Source organism: Diadema antillarum, unplaced genomic scaffold (genome assembly GCF_040938485.1).
Source record: "Diadema antillarum isolate AM-2024a unplaced genomic scaffold, OU_Dant_1.0 seq00000735_RagTag, whole genome shotgun sequence".
NCBI lineage: Eukaryota > Metazoa > Echinodermata > Echinoidea > Diadematoida > Diadematidae > Diadema > Diadema antillarum.
Window position 1 is genome coordinate 478714 of NW_027271635.1, and position 21352 is coordinate 500065.

The following is a 21352-nucleotide window of genomic DNA, read 5'->3' on the forward strand; positions in this document are numbered from 1 at the left end:
TTTGATTAGGAGCTCGAGAAAACTTGCTGATTCGTGATGTAATAGAATACGCGATATACGGAGTACCATTCAGCTGTACACACGCAATGCTCTATTTACATGTCGTTGCTAAGCTGTGGGTGACGTTCGCTAGGAGAGTGATATCCATTCTCTTTTATTCCCATGGTATGATGATACGCAGTGCTTCATACAAGAAATGAGAGACTGGTAAATCCTTGTGTGCGACGGTCAAAGGTCAAACTACGCATTGCCCAAATTTCACTGAAACAGAGCAATCTGAATTCGCACAGTATGAGGTCTTTGAGAAAATCCTTGCACTTTTTGAGGACACTGTCAAGACGTAAGTAGAGGAATATCGTTAAAATATTTAATATACAGAATATACAACATGGTACACTCACCACGAATGCATGTATGAAACCCGCGAGATTTCTGTTTGCCTAGTCCCATGTGTAATGAATTGCGTAAGTATCTATGGGAACTGCGTGTTGAACGTTGTAGCAAAATCAACGGTCAAAATCAGCCCGTCCTCACGCCGTCACGGGTACGTCGCGGGTTAGATAGATAGATATAGACTATAGATAGATATTGCTTTATTTCATCAAAAGGAAAATACATAGCATCCCAAAGGCTGAATTGTGTGTTCTGATGTAAATAGGGGTCTATACAAACGAAAAAAAAAAAAAAACATGATAGGGCCTAACTCCCGTTACAGATAATCATTGACATTGACATTATTCACGTATTAATTTACACTTAAATTTTACATTTACAGTAACCCCGGCGTGGGTGCGGTGCCATTAATTAAACAGATTGAGATGCAATAAAGTGAGCCTTAATTACATTACTAGAAGTCCACATAAACATACAAAACTTCAAAAGGTAAGAAATGTGTATCCTCTCCAGGACCCACTTTCATTTGGTTCCAGAAACTAGGAGAAATATTTTCATTTCTTAAGATGGTGATGAAGCAAGTACAACATAATTTGTAGTGCAAAGCAAGTGGCCCATGATTCGATATCTTAAGCTGCGGAATCAAAATAGCATGCATGATCCATATGCTTGCGCTGCAACCATCGTTCGAACACCTGTGACTATTGTTCGGCACCGGGTAATTGTGGTTCGACATTCGCGACGTACGGCTCCGTGCCCTCGCCCTGCCTATGTGACTATTAGCGGGCGTGCCACGCGCGGGCGAAACTGTATACTATTGCACGGTATCGCACTACGACACACACTATGCGAGAAATTCAACGCAAACACAACACGTTGACGAACCATGGTGATACCGCAAATTCTGGCACGGGTGGAGTGCAAAATATAAATATCGCGTAAATGCTCAAGTTATCTCAGAAACGGCTGCCATCATGGCTGGAGGTATACACGCTGTATAGATTCAATGCAGATAAACGGACTAGTAACTTCAAAACTTGGAATAAAACGAGTCTATATGTGTTGCTGTGCAACTTTACTTACCCGTTTACTTACCTGTTGAACAGCTTATGTGAGTTGACCCGGGAGGGTCGCGACAATGATTTTGTGGGTCCGGCGACGTGGCCCACTGTTGTGCTCTTCGGAACACGTGTGGAGGTAGTTGCATAGTTTGAATTTCACACCTTATATGCGCCATTTTTTATTCATGAATTTCAGTGAATTTTTATTTGTAAGAGTGGTCTATTCATGGAATCCTGGCGAATCAAGGGTCACTTGTTGTACATATATATGACTGTGAGTTTGGTATTGCACTAGAAAATACTGTATAGAATCTACGCCGAATATTTCGCGAGATTTTTATTTTCACGAATTTTGTGAGTCAGGTGCTATTTGTGAAATTAAAGACATGCGAAAATATTGACTCTGATCCCGATGTGAATGTGACATATGCATTTACACTTCTCCGTTCAGTACAGGACTCCACGATCGTGAATTTAAGCACTCGCGAAATTGTCGGAAATTCCTGATTCGCGAAAAATTTAGACTTGCGAAATATATGGCGTATACAGTAGTTAAGTACAACTGGCGCATTGGCATCAACCTAGAACATGTAGAATTGTTTATGCCTTAGCCAATTTGTTAACAATGTGTGTAGTCAATGCACATTCGTAGCGTTGACGCTACTATCAATATTTTTTGTTCAATTCCCCAGGTCTGTCTACCAGTGAGCATCCACTTACAACAGCTTCCGTAGCTCAACGGCAGAATGAGTTGTTCGAGCAGGAGAAGCAGCGGCAACTGGAGATGGTCAAGCGGATCGAGAAGATCACCGTCCACCACATCGGCCCAACAGACTCTTGCACTCTGGCCATGAACAAATTTCTTTCCACACCATACCACGTGGCCATGCGTAAGTATGGATTGACACAGTGGAAATCTAGATCATCACATGTGGTGAAATTCATGATGTTTGCGATTTATCAGAGTAGGAATGAAATAACCTCTTTTGTAGAAGCAAGCTGAAAGGGGGGCGGGGAGGGTGAACACTGTAGAATAACTTAATTTTCAAATCAAGATAGAAATAACAGACCGTGGTCATCTTTTGTCATCCTGTGCAGAAAATTGAAAAAATGCAATATTTTACGCTGCCACTCACCCTTGTCAGTATTTATGTTTCGCATGCTGAAATAGAAATTGCAGATCTGATGTTGTCAAATATAGTTTTCTCAACAGAAATAAAAACAAATGTATTTCGTTACAGAACTTGTCACAAGGATCGCTTTTAAACCTGCCTGGCGATTTTGTGCTCTGTATATTCATGATATCCAACCCTAGATTTCAATGAGAACTATTTGAAGAGGTCAGCATTGGCATTGGTGAATGGGAAACCCTGGCACATGTTGCAGCCGCTGACAGAAGACTGTGAGCTGAGACTAATTCATTTCAAAGATGACAACCCAGAAGAAGTCAACGAGGTAAGGCTACTTTTGGATTATAAGGGAAATGCATTAAGTTAGTCTCTTAGGATTATACAATTTGTCACATTTTTTTCCCCCCAGGAAAGGTACATCTAGATACATCAATCTGAGTTTAAACAATATTTTTTTTCTTTACACGCCTTGAAAAAGAAGTAATGTTTCTTGGTGCATGGAGATTACTCATTCATTAAAGCTTGGATGGAGTTTTTTTTTTTTTTTTTTTTTTTTTTTTTTTTAAGCATCAGAGAACAGAAAAATGAAAGAAGAAGAAGGAAAGCTGAAATACGTATTGTTTGTATTTCTTCATGTGGGAAAAAAACCATCTTATAATGTACATTTATATCAGTTTCTCTCTTCTGTTGTTTTCAATCTGATAAGATATCTTCACAGAAATTATAAAGTATTACAATAGTCCTGCATACCCATCTGTTTACATGTACTTTGAATCCATGGCCTTGGGCAAAATGTTGGAATTTTCTCTAATTAACCAAACCATAAAACAAAGTTTTGTTTTATTTTGTTTTGTTTTGTATTTTTGGTGCAATCACTCAGTGAAAATTTCAGCTACTTTTTTTTTTCAAAATTGATATCTGGCAACAAAGCCTAGCTTGTGATTAAGTATTGAAAAGGAAGTTATAATACAAATAGCTAAAGGCATTGTATATACAGACAGGTGTAATCAGCTGCTATTTCTCATGATGCATTGTCTTACAGGCTTTCTGGAGATCATGTGCACACATGATGGGAGCCATCCTTCAGAACGCATTCAGGGAAGATGTTTATGTGGAGCCAGCGAGGGCGCCAAATATACCTGGTAAGCCAACTGCATGCCAGAACAAGTGATTCGTTGCTCTGTTTAATCAGAGTTCAAAAACAACAACAAAAAAACAAATGAATTATTACATATAATCCTCTATCACACCCGTGATATTTATGGAATTGTGCTATTGAGTATAATTTTCAGGGGAATGCAGTGAAACAAAATGTCATCAAATTTGAAGAAGAGGAAAATAAAACAAAGTTATTCATGCTTGGGTGATGTGCCATCTTTCTTTCTTTATCTGTTACATGTCCATTAAATATTAATTTTCCAGTAAACTGTGCACTTAGAAATGTTCATATTAAGGGCTTAATACATGTATTGTATTATTATTATTATTATTATTATTATTATTATTATTATTATTATTATTATTATTATTATTATTATTATTATAAAACAATCATAACAGGGTTATACCTATCTTTTGGTACTTGTCATTCTTCATAATGTGTAGTTTAAATATTTCTTTTTGCATAATGCTTTTTTTCCCCCTTAGAATACCTGTTAATTCTCTGGCAGTGGCTTTGTATATTTCTTAACTACTTTTGACTTCTGTTTAAAATACATTTTGTTACATGGTCCTTTCTTTGATTGATATGTCCTTCAATACTTGTGCTTGTATATATAGCATGATGTTTCTATTTTGTTCTATAGTTTCTCAGGGTTGCTTTGCCTATGATGTCAATCTTCCTTTCAAATGGGAGCCGAGCCCGGAGGAGCTGGTTTGCCTCAGCAGGCTGGCCTACGAACTCACAGAGAAGAGACTTCCTTTCGAGAGGTTAGAGGTCAGGCTGAGCATCGCCAAAGAGATCTTCCAGGATAACGAGTAAGTCACGAAGTCCCTTCTGTAGTCAACTACCCACCAAAGTACTTTCCAAAATTTAAGAAAGCTCCCTAGCAAGGCAGATTCAAATTTAACCCTAAAAAGGCCGGGGGGGGGAGTTGAATCAACCCCCCCTCGACATTTTTTGCGACTACTCCGCCGCACAAAATTTTTTGACCGCGCTGTTCGCTGACTTTTTACATTCAAGTCTCACACATCTTTTGACACCATTTTCGCGAAAATCACGCTTACCGTTACGACGCTGCATAACGTTTTATACATGCCTGTCAGACCGAAAATGGCTCAAAAACATGATTTTGTGTATACAAATGGAGTTTTCTCTTCTTATTCATAAAGATATGATTATTTTCACTTTCATAGGCTGAAACTAATTAATTTTAGCATAATTATGCTTGAAATAGGTTCTGTCATAAATTTTGCGGGAAAAAAATGATAAAACAAAGGGTCAAAAAACAAGGAAATACATAAGAAATTCATAAAACAATAAAATACATAAGAAATTGACTTTGATACCAAATTTTTTTTTTCATGTACATTGTTAGGAATGCTACAAAGAATGTTTTCACCAAAAATTAGGATTCTAGGAGCTTCTATTTTGGATTTAGAGCAAAATGTATGATTTTATGCATACAATACATCATGTATTAGCATAATTAATTATTATGACAAAAATTTCCATTTCTTTTTGTATAGCTTGATAGATTACACCACAGGTAATGCACGTGCCAAATGACTGCACGATCGATGGCCGAGATTTTTTTTTTTTTTTGTGGGGGGGGGGGGGGGGGGGTTTGAATCAACCCCTCCCCAGCCACAGAACACCCAAAAAAGCCGGGCCTGGTTAGGGTTAAACGTTGATACTTGAGCATCAGATTAGTGAAAGTTTCAGCATAACTTTTCAAATTAGGATGAAAGATTCAACTTCTGGTAGTTGAATACTGGTTGTGTCAAAGTCAGCTAACATGGCTTTTCATGTTAGCATCTGGGAGGAACCCATTTTCTTGATGACTGCAAATAGCATTGCACTTTTATTCATTCCAGAGAACAGGCTCTGGATTTGTTAGTGACAGGAAGAGAGCACTTGCTGGGGGGGGGGGGGGGGGTTCTAGATAGGTGATTAAAACATAGGTTAGTGCTTAATGGGATGGATGGTATTATAGGGTGCATGAAATTATACCAAAGGATAAAACCTGAAATAAGACAAACATTATCAAGCTATTTGTTTCCCCCTCCCCCAATATGTACTGCCAAGGCTTTAGGGAATATATGGCCAGAAGTGTAATATCGCACTTCTGCTAGTTGAGGATTGATGTACATGTACCCCGTATGTCCCCCCCCCCCCAAAAAAAAAAAAAAAAAAAAAAAAAAAAATTACCATCAGATTTGCGCATTGATAACACCCAATATGATTAAACTGTCTAAATGCTACTTTAGGGTCTTAAAATATAACATCTTGGCTCTATTTTACAGAAAACCCCATTCGATTTGGTTAAGCAGTCACAGAAAAATGTGGATTGTTGTAAAGCATGTCATGAGTCTGATTCTTCCAAGTTTAGCACTTGGATGCTCTTTTGTGTGAACACAATAGACATAACTTGGAGGGAAGAGATTCCTGACATGCTCTACAAAATTCCTCATTTCTCTTTAACCACTGAAGCAAATTGATTGGGATTTTCTGTTAGATGTGGGCAATGAGTTACAGTTTCGTACCCTGAAATTGTATTTGGATTGATTCACTATTTTTAAAGTTATCATTGCGGAGGGTCCTGTTGTATTTTTTTTTGGGACATACGGTATTGAGATGTAAACCAATATTGCAAATGCTTGATTTAGGAATGGGAAGTTGATCATGCAGTAAGACTTTTTAATAAATGTCCTGTCCAAAGTGGAAAAAAAATATATGTAGAAATATTTTTATGGCTGATATTATGTCACCAGGTACAAGAGGGCAGAGTTGGATTCTGCCGAGGACGACAGGGTCGTCTTGTTCCGTCTCGGTCAATTCATTGACATTTGCGCTGGACCCATGGTTGCCAACTCCGGTTTCATGGTCCCACATCGATTCTCCTTTACATGTGTGAGTGCTGCTGCTTCAAGCTACTGTAAAACCTATAAAGAATCACTCTTTTCATTTGAAATCCTCTGGGAATTGTGAGTGTGCATTTTGGATAAATTATGTCAAAAAAAAAAATAAATAAATAAAATTGACTGATTGCATCTTGAAGAAAAAACTATACCGAAAAATATCATTATTCTTGTCAGGCCTCTATATGCCTGCTTCTGACTGGTTAATATCGACAAGTATTGTGCCTGTTTTTATCACTGCCAAATACTGCTGTGCTGTAGTGTAATATTGAAGTATTTTCTGATGTTATGCTGCCCAGTGACCAGAGACTCCAACTCTCCCATTTTCGACGGAAGATCTCCCGCCGAAAACCCATTTTTGCAAAATCTCACGTTCTCCCGCTTATAATTTAATTTCTCCCGCCCTGGCTCTGTGTCTCCCGTTGGAAAGGATTTCTTACTTATTGCTATCGTATGTTGAAAAAATAAGCCTTAGATAGCACCAGAGAGCATCTAGAACCCTGGGAATTTTGCGCTTCGCACACATCAACTTGGAGTCTCCCGTTTGCTAGGGGTTTCAGGCGGGAGAATCTCCAGATCAGAAGGTGCTTTGGGTTGGAGTCTCTGAGTGACAAGTTGAAATTTTAATACTGGACAAAAAATTAAAGTGCTGATGTATGTCAGATGTAAATCATGTTTCTGAGGCACACATCCTGTGACATCCGTAGAGATATTAGTGAGCGATTTGACATTTGCCATGATGTGAAATAGTCTTTTCTGGATAACCCCATGAACCTCATTGAATAACATTTTAGAGTACAGTAAGGAAGTTAAGATGTAGAGCTTAGTCTACGTTGTGGCCTTGGTAGTTTGAAAGTCATGCCATCTCTTTATCTGTACAGGTACAGTCTACTTTGCACTACTTTGCACAAGTTGAAAAATTGCCTAAGCAGGAGAAAAAGTGTACCCGCAATGGATATAAACATACTAGGTTAATTCTATTGTGTGCATTGAAATTCATGTAAGTCAAAGGAGCTTCTCTGGTCCCTGTCTTGATTTGACTTTGGGCACTTAATTGAGAGTAGTGTTGAAGCATTAACTTAACTAAATGAAACATTGGGGTGTTTGTTTGGTGCAGTGTAGCAAAGTCCTACAAACTGCTTGATTTATGAAGATATCTGGGTATAGTCATCTGATTTATAGTCATTGGTGATTCTTTGCTTCTGTATTCCCCTGCCTTTGTGAACAGGTTCATCACATAGATGACTACCTCAAGTCTCCAGTGAGTACTCCCTCCTGACCAGAAATGTTTGTGTACATGTTTTCATCATTGGCTAGGTAGTGAAGAACAGGAAGCATATAGTATTTTAAGGCATTTATGTGCAGTTTGGAGTATTGAAAGAATTGTCACACAATGGTCAACAGAGGGCGCTAGTCTGGAATCTGCTGACTTTTGTCAGAGAAGGCATCTCAATGTAGTTTCAACCAATGAAGAGATGCACAGGCTGCTCATAGAAGACTTCTGTTGGTGATTCTATACTGTTTAGTAGGCCTAATCATGTTCTTTACTACATATGGAGTTTCTTGTGGACAGTTTGAGCTTGTGTCCCATGAGAAGGACATCGACCAAGTAATATCTGAGGGAATTCGGCATTATCTTGTAGATATGTTTACCATGTCACATTGGGCTTGTTTCAGGTGAGAGCACAAGCACCTGTAGATAACTCAGCTTAATATGGGCACAAGACAGGGCTCAATCTTAGCATGAACACAAATAGAAACTTTGAAAAAAGAAAAAGAAATAACATGTTGTCTTTTTGGTGATTTAATACTGATGAGTAGAGCCTAATTATTTCTAGAGACATCAAACTGATTTAACCACTTGTCAAAATTTCCTCTTGCTACAGAACATGCTGTCAAGATTCCAGGGGACTGCCTTGCCATCAGAATTTCCCGTGAGTTTATCTCTTGCCATTTATCTTTGTTTGTTTGATTGATTTTCCATCTGAGAAGATGGTTGGATAGCCCATAGTCATGTGATTATTCATTCATTTGTTCATCTGTTTACATGCTTATATATATCCTTTTACTTTGTAATATCTACTGTCTGTTTATCCATCCATCTTTCTATCTCCTATCTATTTAATATTCATTTGTAAATTGTCTGTCTCTGTTTACCTAACTATATATGCCTCTCTGTCTGTTCATCTATCTATCTATTTAAATATCTGTCTGTCTATTTATCCATCTGTCCATCTATTTTACAATCTGTCTATCTATATGTTCATCTATACATTCATTCTATCTGTTTATCTATATGTCTTTTGTACCTCCCCAGTTTTTTATTTCAATATCCATTAACGACATGTGCACATGATCATTTCAATCTATCTATGCAGAAGTGCTGCAGAATCTATTCAGAAAATTCAATGTTCTGATGTTTATTTTGTCCTACTTTTTGTTCAGTGCACAAAGTTGTCAAACAAGCACATTAGATTTGAATTTTCATGCTGTAGATGATGATGAGTACTGTCACTGCCAAATGCAGCTTCCTTGTCATGACCTTGAGTCTACACACTTTTGCTTTTTTTCTACTTCTCCTAACAGTGTCATTATCACACCTGGAACCTCATTGAGGACAGAGCAAAGAAACCGGTAAGTTTTGATTTTATCTTTTATATGCCAAGGCACTTAGATTCTCAATTTGCCAAACTCTTCCATCAGCATTCATCAATCCATCCAAACTTGACCCAGTTGTTAGAGTAGCAAGCCCACTCAGGTATAGTAACTATGCCTCAGTCCAACAGGAAGGCAATGATGACACAATTGGGATTAGGGGGATTAGGTAATCTCTATTCATAGACAAGTAGTTCCCAGACATGATAATGCGCCATACAGCGAAGAAACCGCACCAACAAGTGTGCCATTTAGCAAACAAAGCACAGTAAGGGTGAACGGAAAAAAACAAACAACAAAACACACACATAAGAAAAAGATCTTACCACTTCACGATTGGTGGAGCTGTGCTCTATGTTGTAATAAGTTCAAAGGCAATTAAAATTTGAACTTTAGTGAACTGTACCAGGATAATTTTTGCTTGTGTTGTAGGGCACTTCACATGATCAAGGTCACTGCTCAAGGTCATATTGTAAATGCAATGATTTGTCAGAGCCTAGAGAAACAAAAGGCATGGAGTTTAATCAAACAATGATTGTAGTCGGTAGAATGTGACAAGCGATACTTCATAATGATTTTGAAGTTGAGGCATGTCTGTAGAAGTTATGATGTTAAACCATTATATCTCGCTTCAACTTACTGATAGTTTCAGATCTTGAATGCCATTTCCTTTACAATGTAATGAAATACTGGTAGTCTTCAACTGCAAATTATCAATACAGACTGCACCTCATTTCATCATTTATATCAATAACATATTTTGTAAAGGTGAGTTCTTTTGTTTTTGTTTTTAAAGATGACACTGCACTCGTTCTCAAGGAAAATAACAACAGAATGGCAGATTGTCTTGTTTTACCTCAATTTTTGTCGCTGTCTCTCTCTCTCTCTCTCTGACCCCGAGGATATTCAAGTAAAACCATGCTGCTGATTGACAAATTGCCCTCCATCGACATAAAAAAAGAATTAGAAGAAATTCATGAATTTGAATAAAACCATGCTTATCACTATCACTGATACGGTAAATACATTTTTATTCTGTTGCAGCAGACACTTGATTCCACACTTCCATCTTCTCTCCTGTTTCTTGATCCAGGTCACCATGGATACCAGACCAGAGGGCAAATCATGACCTTGAGTCCGTAACATAACATCCTCTAGGTGCTGACTACAACAAGATTTTTCACCATGGTTTATTGTGTCGACAGTGATGTTTGCTGCCCTCAGGAAACAGTGCTGATCCAAACCTTGCTGACAGGAGTCCTGTACACACGCACAGATTTTTTTGCCACATGAGTTTCAGGCAGTGGCCATGTTGTAACCCAGAAGCAGAGCCCATTCAACCCAACAGAATTTGTTCAACTTACAGATATGTTGAAATTGTATTCTGATACAGGATCCCTTCATTCACAAAGTGTGATTTCTGGCAACTACCCAAATTTTGCTTGAGCTCCAAAGCCCACTGCATACCAATAGAGGTGGGTTGATTTAGATCTTGACTGGTGCCATGTCATAACCTTTAACCAGCTCACCCATCTTCGCTTCGTTCTCTGTGAGATATATCTTATTCCACCCTGCATTTTTAAGGTTTAATAGTCCATGAGCTCATGTGCAGTTTTTTTGTTGTTGTTGTTGTTTTTTTGCTTTAAAGGGATTCATTTGATATGCATTCTATTAAAGAAACAGGAAAAGTTCTTATTATTTTCCGTTACATTTGAAAAATTGTGTGAGAATTTGAAACTGACGGAGACCATGTTCTAGGAAGAGTTAATGGGAATTGTGTACTCGTGACTTTCTTGATTGTTTTGACTAACTCAAAGTAATGTGTCTGTAATTGAACTGTCCAAGTTTGATCCCAAAGTAATTTTCTTTTCAATATCAAACCTGTTCTCTTGCTATACACTTTCTTACCATATCATATGTACAATGTACTTGTGAAAAAAAGAAAAAGAAATTTATGTTGCATTGAGCATTTTTTTTATGCCTCCGCAACGAAGTGGCCGGAGGCATTATGTTTTCGGGTCGTCCGTCCGTCCGTCCGTCCGTCCGTCCGTCCCGTTTTGTTTTTGTCGATATCTCAAGAACCGTGTGGTGGTTTTACATCAAACTTGGTATGAGGGTATATCCTTGGGGGATAATACTTTGTGTGGATTTTAGGGTCACAGGGTCAAAGGTCAAAGGTCACAGGTTATTTTGTGAAAAAAAATAGTTGAAATTTCATGTTTTTCTCCATATCTCGCAAATGGTTCAAGGTATCTTCATGGAACTTAGTATATATGCTTGTACCGATGGGCAGTGATTATCTAGGGAAGTTGGGGGTCATGGATCAAAGGTCAGGGGGTCAAAGGTCAAGGTCAACTCCTCAAAATATCACTACTTTCCTTATATTTATGCAATGAATGAAGGTTTTTTTTTTTTTAGCTTGATGTATACATGTATTACCCAATATATATTCTGTGGGAAGTTTCTTGCCTAAAGGTCAAAGGTCAAAGGTCAAGTGAAAGTGCTGAATTGCACTTTTTCCTCCATATCTCAAAAGTAACTCAAGGTATCATCATGAAACTTACATATTTATGCATGTTCAACCTAACAGTGATTCTCTTTGGAACTATGAGGTCAAAGGTCAAAGGCCAGGTTTAGATAATGCTATTTTCCCATTTGATACTGAAATTATACTTTTTCTCAATACCTTGAAAAATTACTCAATGCATAAACTTATAAAAGGGTCAAAAGTCAAGTAAAAATCATTAGTTCCCCAAATACCTGCACTCTGACATTTTAATCATTCATCCAATTGAACCTAGTTCTAGGAAAGTGAACATTCAGCACATTTGTGTCAAACCTGTCATTTTAATATTTTGCCAATTGTTTGAAACTGTCATCACACATTGTCAAGACATTGTACTATGGACCTATTAGGAGAACCATGCATTATGGCGGAGGCATATCAGTCGCCGTAGCGATATATCTAGTTTTCTCATGTATTCTTTGCCTTGGGCTTGATGTTTAAAATGCAGTCAGTCTAGTCACTCAAAGTACATGTGACTTCCGTTATAGCATAGTCCTCGGGACCACTAAGTTTCTTTCATTATACTGTATTGAAATTTGTTTTTAGCTGAGCTAATGAAGTATATAAAGATATATAAATAGTTTGGGGGCCTGCATTTTTACTCTGCTTCAACAAATTTTGTGCTTGTCATAACTGGCGCACAATGTAGTAGCTATTCACAGGAGAACTTGGATAACAGTTGTGCTTGTGGAGGATACCCAAATTGTAATGAAGGCTTGTGTGGTTTCCTCTCTGCTGCCCTCTAGTGGTGGCTTGCAAAAAGGAGTCTCAACCCGAGATACTCTTGCCAGTGTGAGAGCTTTGTCCACGCATTACTGTAAAATGAGGAATGTTCGTGTGTATTTTTATTTCTCTAATTTCGCAAGAACGAAGATTCGCACTATAATATGAATTTAATATCAGTGGCAATTCATGAAAATTTCATGCCACAAGACAGGCGTTTGGCTCCAATTTTGCGAAAATTTCATGCCATGAATATATCTTGCTTTACAGTAACACATTTGTTTCAAGTTACAGTAATTAGTCACCTTTGTCAATCAAGTCAGTCTAAATTCATGTTTAATTCTTTGAAACCAGCTTCCTTCCCCTCACCCCAGAACTAAACAAATGAATAAATCAAAGGTAGTGCAGTAATTTGATGTTAAAATTGTGTTGAAAAGGACCTAGATCTAAATAGAATTCACTGAATGATATGTGGATTGTGTACTGAATAATGTGTGTCTTCTCCCACCAAGGAGTCAAATTAAGTACAGTTGAACCTCTCTTATCCGGCCTCCCTTTATCCGGATCTCTCTATTATACGGACGCAATCTCGCCGTGATTTTCTTTTTTTTTTTTTTAATAATTACGGGAGGAAAGGGGGATTCCCAACTCCTTGAGAACTCCTACACAAACACACATGAATTACATATACTTGATACATTTCTTAATACTTATCTAGGTAAATCATCCCAAGAATTTATAAAAGAAAATGATTTGCTTTCTTGCAAACACTAACCTCTATTTCGAGGTCTGTTACTGAGTGTAACAATGAAAAGGTTGCAGTATACACATTACTACATGTGGTACTACAATGGGCTACATCAGTACATGTGTGTGTATATATGTACATGTATAAAGCATTGAGTCTCCCGTATCCGGCCAAATCCCTTATCCGGATGAGCCCCGGTCCCGACTTGTCCGGATACGAGAGGTTCAACTGTATAGGCATGTATTGTTAACCCGTCGAGGACGAGTCCTGAGTATACTCGGGCAGGTGTCTATGGGAAATGCGTGTTGTAGCAAAATCAAACCGTCCTCAACGGGTCAAATGTACAGACTTGAGATAAATACACAGGAAAGATGGTTCTTGAGAAACACTTGTCAGTGGTTCTGTGTTCTTGTGGTACTGCGTTCCTTTCTAATGGAAAGTGTTACTGGAATTCTTTCAAGTGTACCTGTAGATCTACTGCCTACGTTGTTTTAACAATATTTGGTATGTTTTTCTTCAACAAAATCAAAAATCATGGTTGATGTACGTATACATTCTTTCTTTTTTTTCCCCCTAAAATGAAATACGCTGTGCTCTTGACATTGAGTACTTTGCCAATTTTGGAGCTTGAGCCAAAATATGATTTCTGCCTTCAAACTACAGTGGACTCCCGTTGTAACGAAGTCCTCGAGACCTGCAATTTTCTTTCGTTATATCGAAATATCATGATTTCTGAACAAATAAACAATAGAAATGCAAAAGGTGGATAATGTGGTGGCCTGAATTTTTACTTCGTTGTCAGCGGAATTTCGTCATAACCGTGTTCATTATAACGGGAGTGCACTGTACAGACTGTATATGTTTACCACCAAATCAGTGTGTCTTTTGATCAGGTACGTTTGGCAGCTGGACACATAGTACAGTACATGTCTTAAGTCTTAAAACTGATCTTTCTTTATTCCTCTTTGTTCACTATCATTGTGTTGCCTGTAGGTGTTGTGCAGATAGTGTGTTTGTGTGCGTGTGCGTGTGCGTGCGTGTGCGTGTGTGTGTGTGTGTTTTAAATAGATTTGGTGGGTTGACTACTGAAATCAACGCACACGGCATGTTCGAGCATGACACTTGTATGTAGGCACTTCTCATCTCATTGTGTGTATGCGTCTGCCGTGTCTGTGCGTGCTTTTATGTGGTAGCCATTCTTTACATCAATCACATTATTAGTACTCATTCAATCAATGAGTTCAGTATTGTTTTAGTGTGCTCTTAACAATTGCAACAAAAGCAACAGAGAGGCCGCTGCGATGATCCATATCCTATTACCAGTGAAAACCCATAGAAACAGAGCGTGTGTGCATCAGTATTAATGCTGAATACTACACGTACATCTGATCAGAGTTCCTGAATGATGTACAATGAAATCGTTTTACCGGCACGGGATGACTGTTACGGATGACACATAATTAGACGCGGCTTGGGGAATTGCCGCGTCGTTTGTCATTATAGTTCACGCTTTACGGCTGAGTTGCGCGAGATCCATTGTGTTTCAATTTTGATAATGGATCGTACTTGATCCTGATCGCACCATAAAATAAACTTCTGACTGTTGGAATTACTTAATTACCCATGCATAATGTAATGATTTTAGGGATGAGTAGACAGTATATCGCCATTTCTTTGCTTGTCGTTACCATAGAAACATAATGACCTTATCGATGAAAAGACTTCCGCAATTATATGATGCATGGATGACTATTGTCAATCTGTTTACTCTATTTTCATATTGTTTTCGTTTCTCCCAAGAAACTACATGTGCTTAATACAGGAAGGAAAAAAAAAAGCCTAGAACCATACTTTTTAATCAAAGACCGGAAGTAATTTCGAACTGAAATTAGCTTTTATAGTTACTTCAGAACACCGGTGGTTGAATTAGATTTCATAATACAAGTGTATGTACTGATCTTGTGAAGAAAAGGTAACAAAACACACATAATAACATGTACCATCATTGGGATCATTAGTTACCAGTTAGCGTTAAGAAATACCATCACCAATATTGTTTCCTCAGACTGTCATTACCTGGAATGCTCTCCCTTCCTCCTCCCCCCCCCCCCTCTCTCTCTCTCTCTCTATCTACCTACCTATCTATCTATCTATCTATCTATCTATCTATCTTTTCATTGATCTCTATCTATCTATCTATCTATCTATCTATCTATCTATCTATCTATCTGTCTGTCTCTCTCTCTCTCTCTCCCTCTCTCTCTATCTATCTATCTATCTATCTCTCTCTCTCTCTAGCTATCTCTCTCTCTCTCTCTCTCTCTCTATCTATCTATATATCTATCTCTCCTGATGCTGTCTCCATGACAACATCAGTACAAGTCTTTCGCCAATGTTTGGCGGTAGGATCGACTCACAGCGTGGTTGGACCCCATCATACTTTTATTCGCATCTAAACCGCTACTTTTATTGCACTGACACAAATGCACCTGACCCGCACACGATCACAACATACAATGTACATGATTTTCTACCGGTAGTTAAAGGATTCCCATAATATTTCTTCAGACATGAAGGTCACGGGTCAGGGGCGGATCCAGGAATTCCGTAAAGAAGGGGCGCGTTTACAAAATTAAAGGGGGGGGGGGCGCACGCACCCCTCCCCCATTTTTGTCTGTTTATTTCTTTTGTTTCAACAAAAAATAAGGGGGGGGGCGTGCGCGGGTTGCGGTCCTCCCTGGATCCGCCACTGCGGGTGAAACCATGCGCAAGAAGAAGATAGCATTTTTACGTCTTCTCACAAGAGTGAAAACCACCACGAATATCATAATGGATATGATGGGTGTCGGACCCATAATCATCTAGAATTTAACGAAGGGGAGCGGGGGGGGGGGGGGCAAAGGGTTGGGTTTAGCAAAAATTACGTAAGAATAACCCCATACAATATTGAGGAATCGAAGCGCCCGGGGTGTATAGAGGGATCTCCCTTCCCATCATGCCAGTGTCCGACAATAATGGTCTATGTCTCTCCGACAATCACGCTTTTAGTTTTTTCAGAGATTATTCTGAAGATTAAAAAGATGTAGTGTATATCACTGTGTAATAGGTATTAAAAACTTGTTTCGACTTTGCAACAAACATTTTTTTAAATCTAATTATCTAATTAATGTTATATAAATTAATCAATCATTTCGCAAACATGGAGGTGCGCTAGACAAATTTATGTGACTTCATAAGTGCACATTAATTTTGTACATATGATAGTGCATGGGCTCACTTTTCGTAATATGCCAGCAAACCTGATGTAAGCATTGTATATTAAGCCATAGGATACTTGGTTTGTATTTCTCTTTTTTTCAACCCTTGTCAATTCTCGAGACCCTATAGATCGTAGTCACAAGGCCGGCGCAGCCGTGGGCGCCGTGGGGGCCGTGGGGGCCCGGGCCTCCACACTTTTAACCCCGGAACTTGTAACCCGGAAGTACGGAAGTGGCACAAAAATAGAAGTATAGATAGAGATCGTGAAGTATGGCGGCGGTTAGGGTATGCTTTTTCTGAAGACCTTTTTTTTTTTTTTTTTCGCTTGTTAGCTCCTGAAACCCGGAAGTGGGCCCCCACACTTTTGGAAACGCTGCGCCGGCCCTGAAGATATACAAAGCCCCAGGACCGGATGGTATAACTCCACGAGTCTTGAAGCAGCTGGCAAAAATTCTGGCTCCAATTCTTTGCAATATATTCCGGTTGTCATATGAATTAAGTGAAATACCAAATGATTGGCGTGAAGCAAATGTTGTACCAGTCTACAAGAAAGGTTATCGATCTACTCTTGTAAACTACCGCCCCATTTCGCTGACATGTATCTGCTGCAGGCTAATGGAACACGTCTTAGCCAGCAAAATTATGAAGCACGGGGACGAAAATAACATTATCTTCCCCCTGCAATATGGCTTCCGTAAGAACATGTCATGTGAACAACAATTACTAGGTTTCACAAGCGATCTACACCTGTACACAGGAACTTGGATGAAGGGCGTCAAGCGGATATATAATAATGGATTTCTCAAAAGCTTTTGACAAGGTTGGACATGAGCGGCTTTTACGTAAACTGGACTACTATACGGTATCAGGGGGAAAATCTGAAATGGATTCAAAGCTTGCTCAAATGAACAAGTCAGAGGGTCGTTTTGGATGGTATTAAAATAATATTCTCCAATAGCGGCAGGATCTGGTGTGCCTCAAGGGTCGGTTCTTGGGCCTTGCCTCTTTCTGCTTTACATTAATGACTTACCTGACGGTCTAGCGTCAAAGGTTCGCCTTTTTGCCGATGATGCAATTTCCTACATGACCACTGACAATCAATATTATACGCAAAATCTTCAAGAGGACCTAAACAAAATTGGTGACTGGGCAAAAAAGAAAAAAAAAATGGATGATGGTTTTGAACACAGATAAGTGCAAGGTTTTGGCAATATCCAGGAAAAGAAGAAAGGTGCAACACGTGTATCATCTGAATAACGCCCCTCTTGAGTCTGTTGAATCCGTGAAGTACTTGGGTGTAACCATCACTTCTGATCTGAAGTGGACCCTACACATCAATAATACTATCAATAAAGCCAATAACGTCCTTGCATTTCTAAGACGCAATCTTCGCATAAAATCTTCTGATGTTAAAGCCACAGCTTACGAAACGTTGGTTCGACCAATTGTAGAGTATGCTTCCACAGTTTGGGGCACATCTTCCAAGAACCTCATCCACAAAGTGGAAGTGGTCCAGAGAAGAGCTGCGAGATTCACTTTAAATCGCTACCATAACACCTCAAGTGTCACCAAAATGCTGCAAGAACTTGATTGGACCACTCTGGAACAGCGCAGAGAGAATGACAGGCTGATTATGATATACAAAATACACCATACTCTTACTCATCTTTCAGCACAGGACTATAGCATCAAACAGGTTACTCAGTTGACGAGAGCCTCGCAACCACATTCCTATCAGGTACCATACTCGAGAACTAAATCGCATCGTCATTCGTTCTTTCCAAGAACTGTAAGGAGCTGGAATTCCCTGTCGTCAGAAATTGTTTCAGCGCCATCTGTAGGATCATTCCGTAACCGACTAACGGTTGATCACAGTGACTTGTTATTTTCTTTAAATTTGTTATGTACTTGTAAATATCTGTAAATAAACCGTATGATAATGTAAATAGCACAGTCTGCAAGAATCTTCAGCCTATTGAAGGAGGCAGACTTAACCAGAAGAAGAAGAAGAAGAAGAAGAAGAAGAAGAAGAAGAAGAGAGGAATCTCGCTGTTGTGTTTTTTTACACTACTTGCTAGTAGGCCTATGTCTCTTTGGGTGCGCAAAAGCAACAACAACAACAACAACAACATTATCAACCAAACGTGACGTGTGACGATCTGCTTAAATGATACGCACATGCATTTATTGCGTCATAATAATTTGCGCGCGTACTATGACAGACACAATGTTTGGGTAACTACGGCAACCTCATGCACTCTCGCATGTGCAGCGTGTATATCAAACTTCTCACGGGTTCATAGTTGTACGGAAAGCTTGAGAAAGAAGTGCCTGTTCTGAACTTCAAAATAGTAAAAGAAAAAGAGCAACCATTTTTTTGCATCACAGAGCCCTGAATTTGACCCGCATTCAGGCCCTCTGGCAAAGAATGGGTTGCATATTTTCTAAATGTCGAAAGGAAAGCGCCGAAGAGAGGAGTGAAGATACCACCATTTCCGCGGACCTGCCTGAGCCGAGAGCTGATGGGCAGCAAAATCCCCCGCTCCCGATCATGAAGAGCGCCAGTGAAGAATACCGCGGAGATGAGTTTTGGCAACCCCCTTACACCGAGCTCCAGGATAAGGGCAAGTTGTGATTTTATTCCTTTCTTGTGTCAGCCGTTAAGAATAAATTTTTCTTTTCAAAGACTTTGCATCACTGATTTATCAACGAGACTAACAACCTTATTTATGATTTAAAAAAAATTCAAAGACGAAGGTTGTAGGCCTATATGAGAGCCGCTGTCCGTTGGGCAGATACTTGGGACAGCCGTTCAAAGTGAAGAAGACACAAGGCGGTGCTCTTTAAATGTCCAGTTAGGGTGTGCGTGAAGCACGCGATCTGATTATGAGGACTCTAATACCAATACAATAATCTATCAAATACAGTCATGTACTGTAAAGCCAAAATAACATTTTGTGATTGGCAAAAAGTAACACATGGTCAAAGCAACCGATTACTTTATGACCCAAATCAGTTTTGTTTCGATGACACATGCTGAGTTGAATAATCTTCATCCAGCTTCATCTTTGTATTTCTAAAAACAACCCTATTCCTTTCTAATGAGATCACTTCCAATTTATGTTATGCCGCCGGGAATACCCATTGGCATATTACCTGAGAAAGACGAAAATCAATACGATTGTTTAGCGTTTTAGCATTAAAGGAAAATCACCTACAAACATTTTCTTTCGCTATTCTTTATATTCTTAACTTCCAGCGTCAGTATAAGCAACATTACGTTGTCTCAGAATTGAAGACCAAAACCGAAAGAAAGAAAGAAAAAAAGAATCATGTTCAAGGGAATGAGTGGGAGACACTGGCAATCTCTTTGTTCAGTATGTTCTTAACTTTTAAAAAGAAATATCTCACTGTGCATGATGACAATGTTCCGACAGGTTCTCACTATGACGTCATCAATGTCAGCTCAAGCTCTTCCTCCATGTCCAGAGAGGGCGTGTGCCATCATACTCTGGACGTGAAAGTCACGTGTCCAACTCGATCTGACGAGGAAGCGGCGCGAAAGATGGAGATTATCAAAGTAAGAAACCATAAAACATGAATATATCAACAATATGATTAGGATTAAGCGGACACTATTTTTTGACAACTAACACACATTCAATGAAATGAATGCTATAGTTGTCACTTCCAAAATGAATCGCCAATAAATTTAGCTCAATTCTAGATAGGGTGTGCAGTTTATTATGAAAAGATGAATTAGACCATCAGTGATTTGCTTTGCTTTGATTTTCACTAGATGCTTTTAATTCCACATTGTCGCTCTAAGGGCGGGTTTTCGTCGGTCCACACGTGGATATAGGTTGTTCATCGAAGGGTTTGAATAATGTCGTATCGAAATTTTGTTTGCTGGTCTTCCTAAGATGTTGAAAATGAAAATGTTGATTTTTCTACTTCCAGGAAATTGCGGAACTCCAGCTGAGAGACCTCAAGCGAGCCGAGCAGTCCTTTTGGCGGTCTGTCATCTCCAGAGAAGCCAAGAAAGTAGCTGTTGCCTTGGCAACGAGTGAGCCCATCAATGACTCGGAAGATCAGACTGAGATCGGAACATCGATCTTGGAGGAACGGTGTCTCGGTTTAACTGCGAAGGGGCAGGAGGTAAGCTGCTTCCATCATTAAATTTCGCAGCTGACATATCAACTTGATTTATTATGTTGTCCGTTTGTTCGCTTACCATTCTTTAATAAGATAGAATTTACAAAAAAATGGATGACGTAAGGAAAGTGGGGACACTGTGGTATAGTGGACAAGACTCTCGAAAAGAAGGTTTCGAATTCGAGTCCCGCAAAGTGTTTACATCTGTGGACCAGATGTTTTTAACCGTGATGCCACTCTATAAACCCTGGTGTAAAAATGGATACCTGGAAATGCTGGGGTCATAATAATGGCAGGGCCCTCTGGTAGAACAGTGTCAACACTGAAGAGGCAGCTACCCAGGGTGAATAAGACAATATCATTATCATTATCAAAGCTCATTTGTGTGTGTGTGTGTGTGTGTGTGTGTGTGTGACTAGGATGCATTCCGCTGTATGTTCGATTGACTTTCAAAACTTAAGTAAAATCAAATAAAGAGAATAGCAGAAGTTTACAAAATAATGGACATGAAGAAAAACAAAACAGAAAGAAGGACATTCTAAAATATTGTCCTCATAGTAACATTGATGACAACCGCTGGTGA

General features: G+C 39.0%; 1 protein-coding gene across 1 annotated transcript; it reads left to right on the forward strand.

Moving 5' to 3' along the window:
- The first annotated feature begins 233 nt into the window (after positions 1-233).
- LOC139738310 (large ribosomal subunit protein mL39-like) lies at positions 234-10448 on the forward strand. Its single transcript, XM_071648951.1, has 10 exons — positions 234-340; positions 2147-2344; positions 2770-2909; positions 3627-3726; positions 4390-4561; positions 6518-6656; positions 7893-7925; positions 8551-8598; positions 9251-9298; positions 10413-10448. Exons 1-10 carry the CDS (start codon positions 292-294, stop codon positions 10446-10448), a joined length of 963 nt encoding a protein of 320 aa, XP_071505052.1. The 5' UTR covers positions 234-291.
- Positions 10449-21352: the final 10904 nt, after the last annotated feature.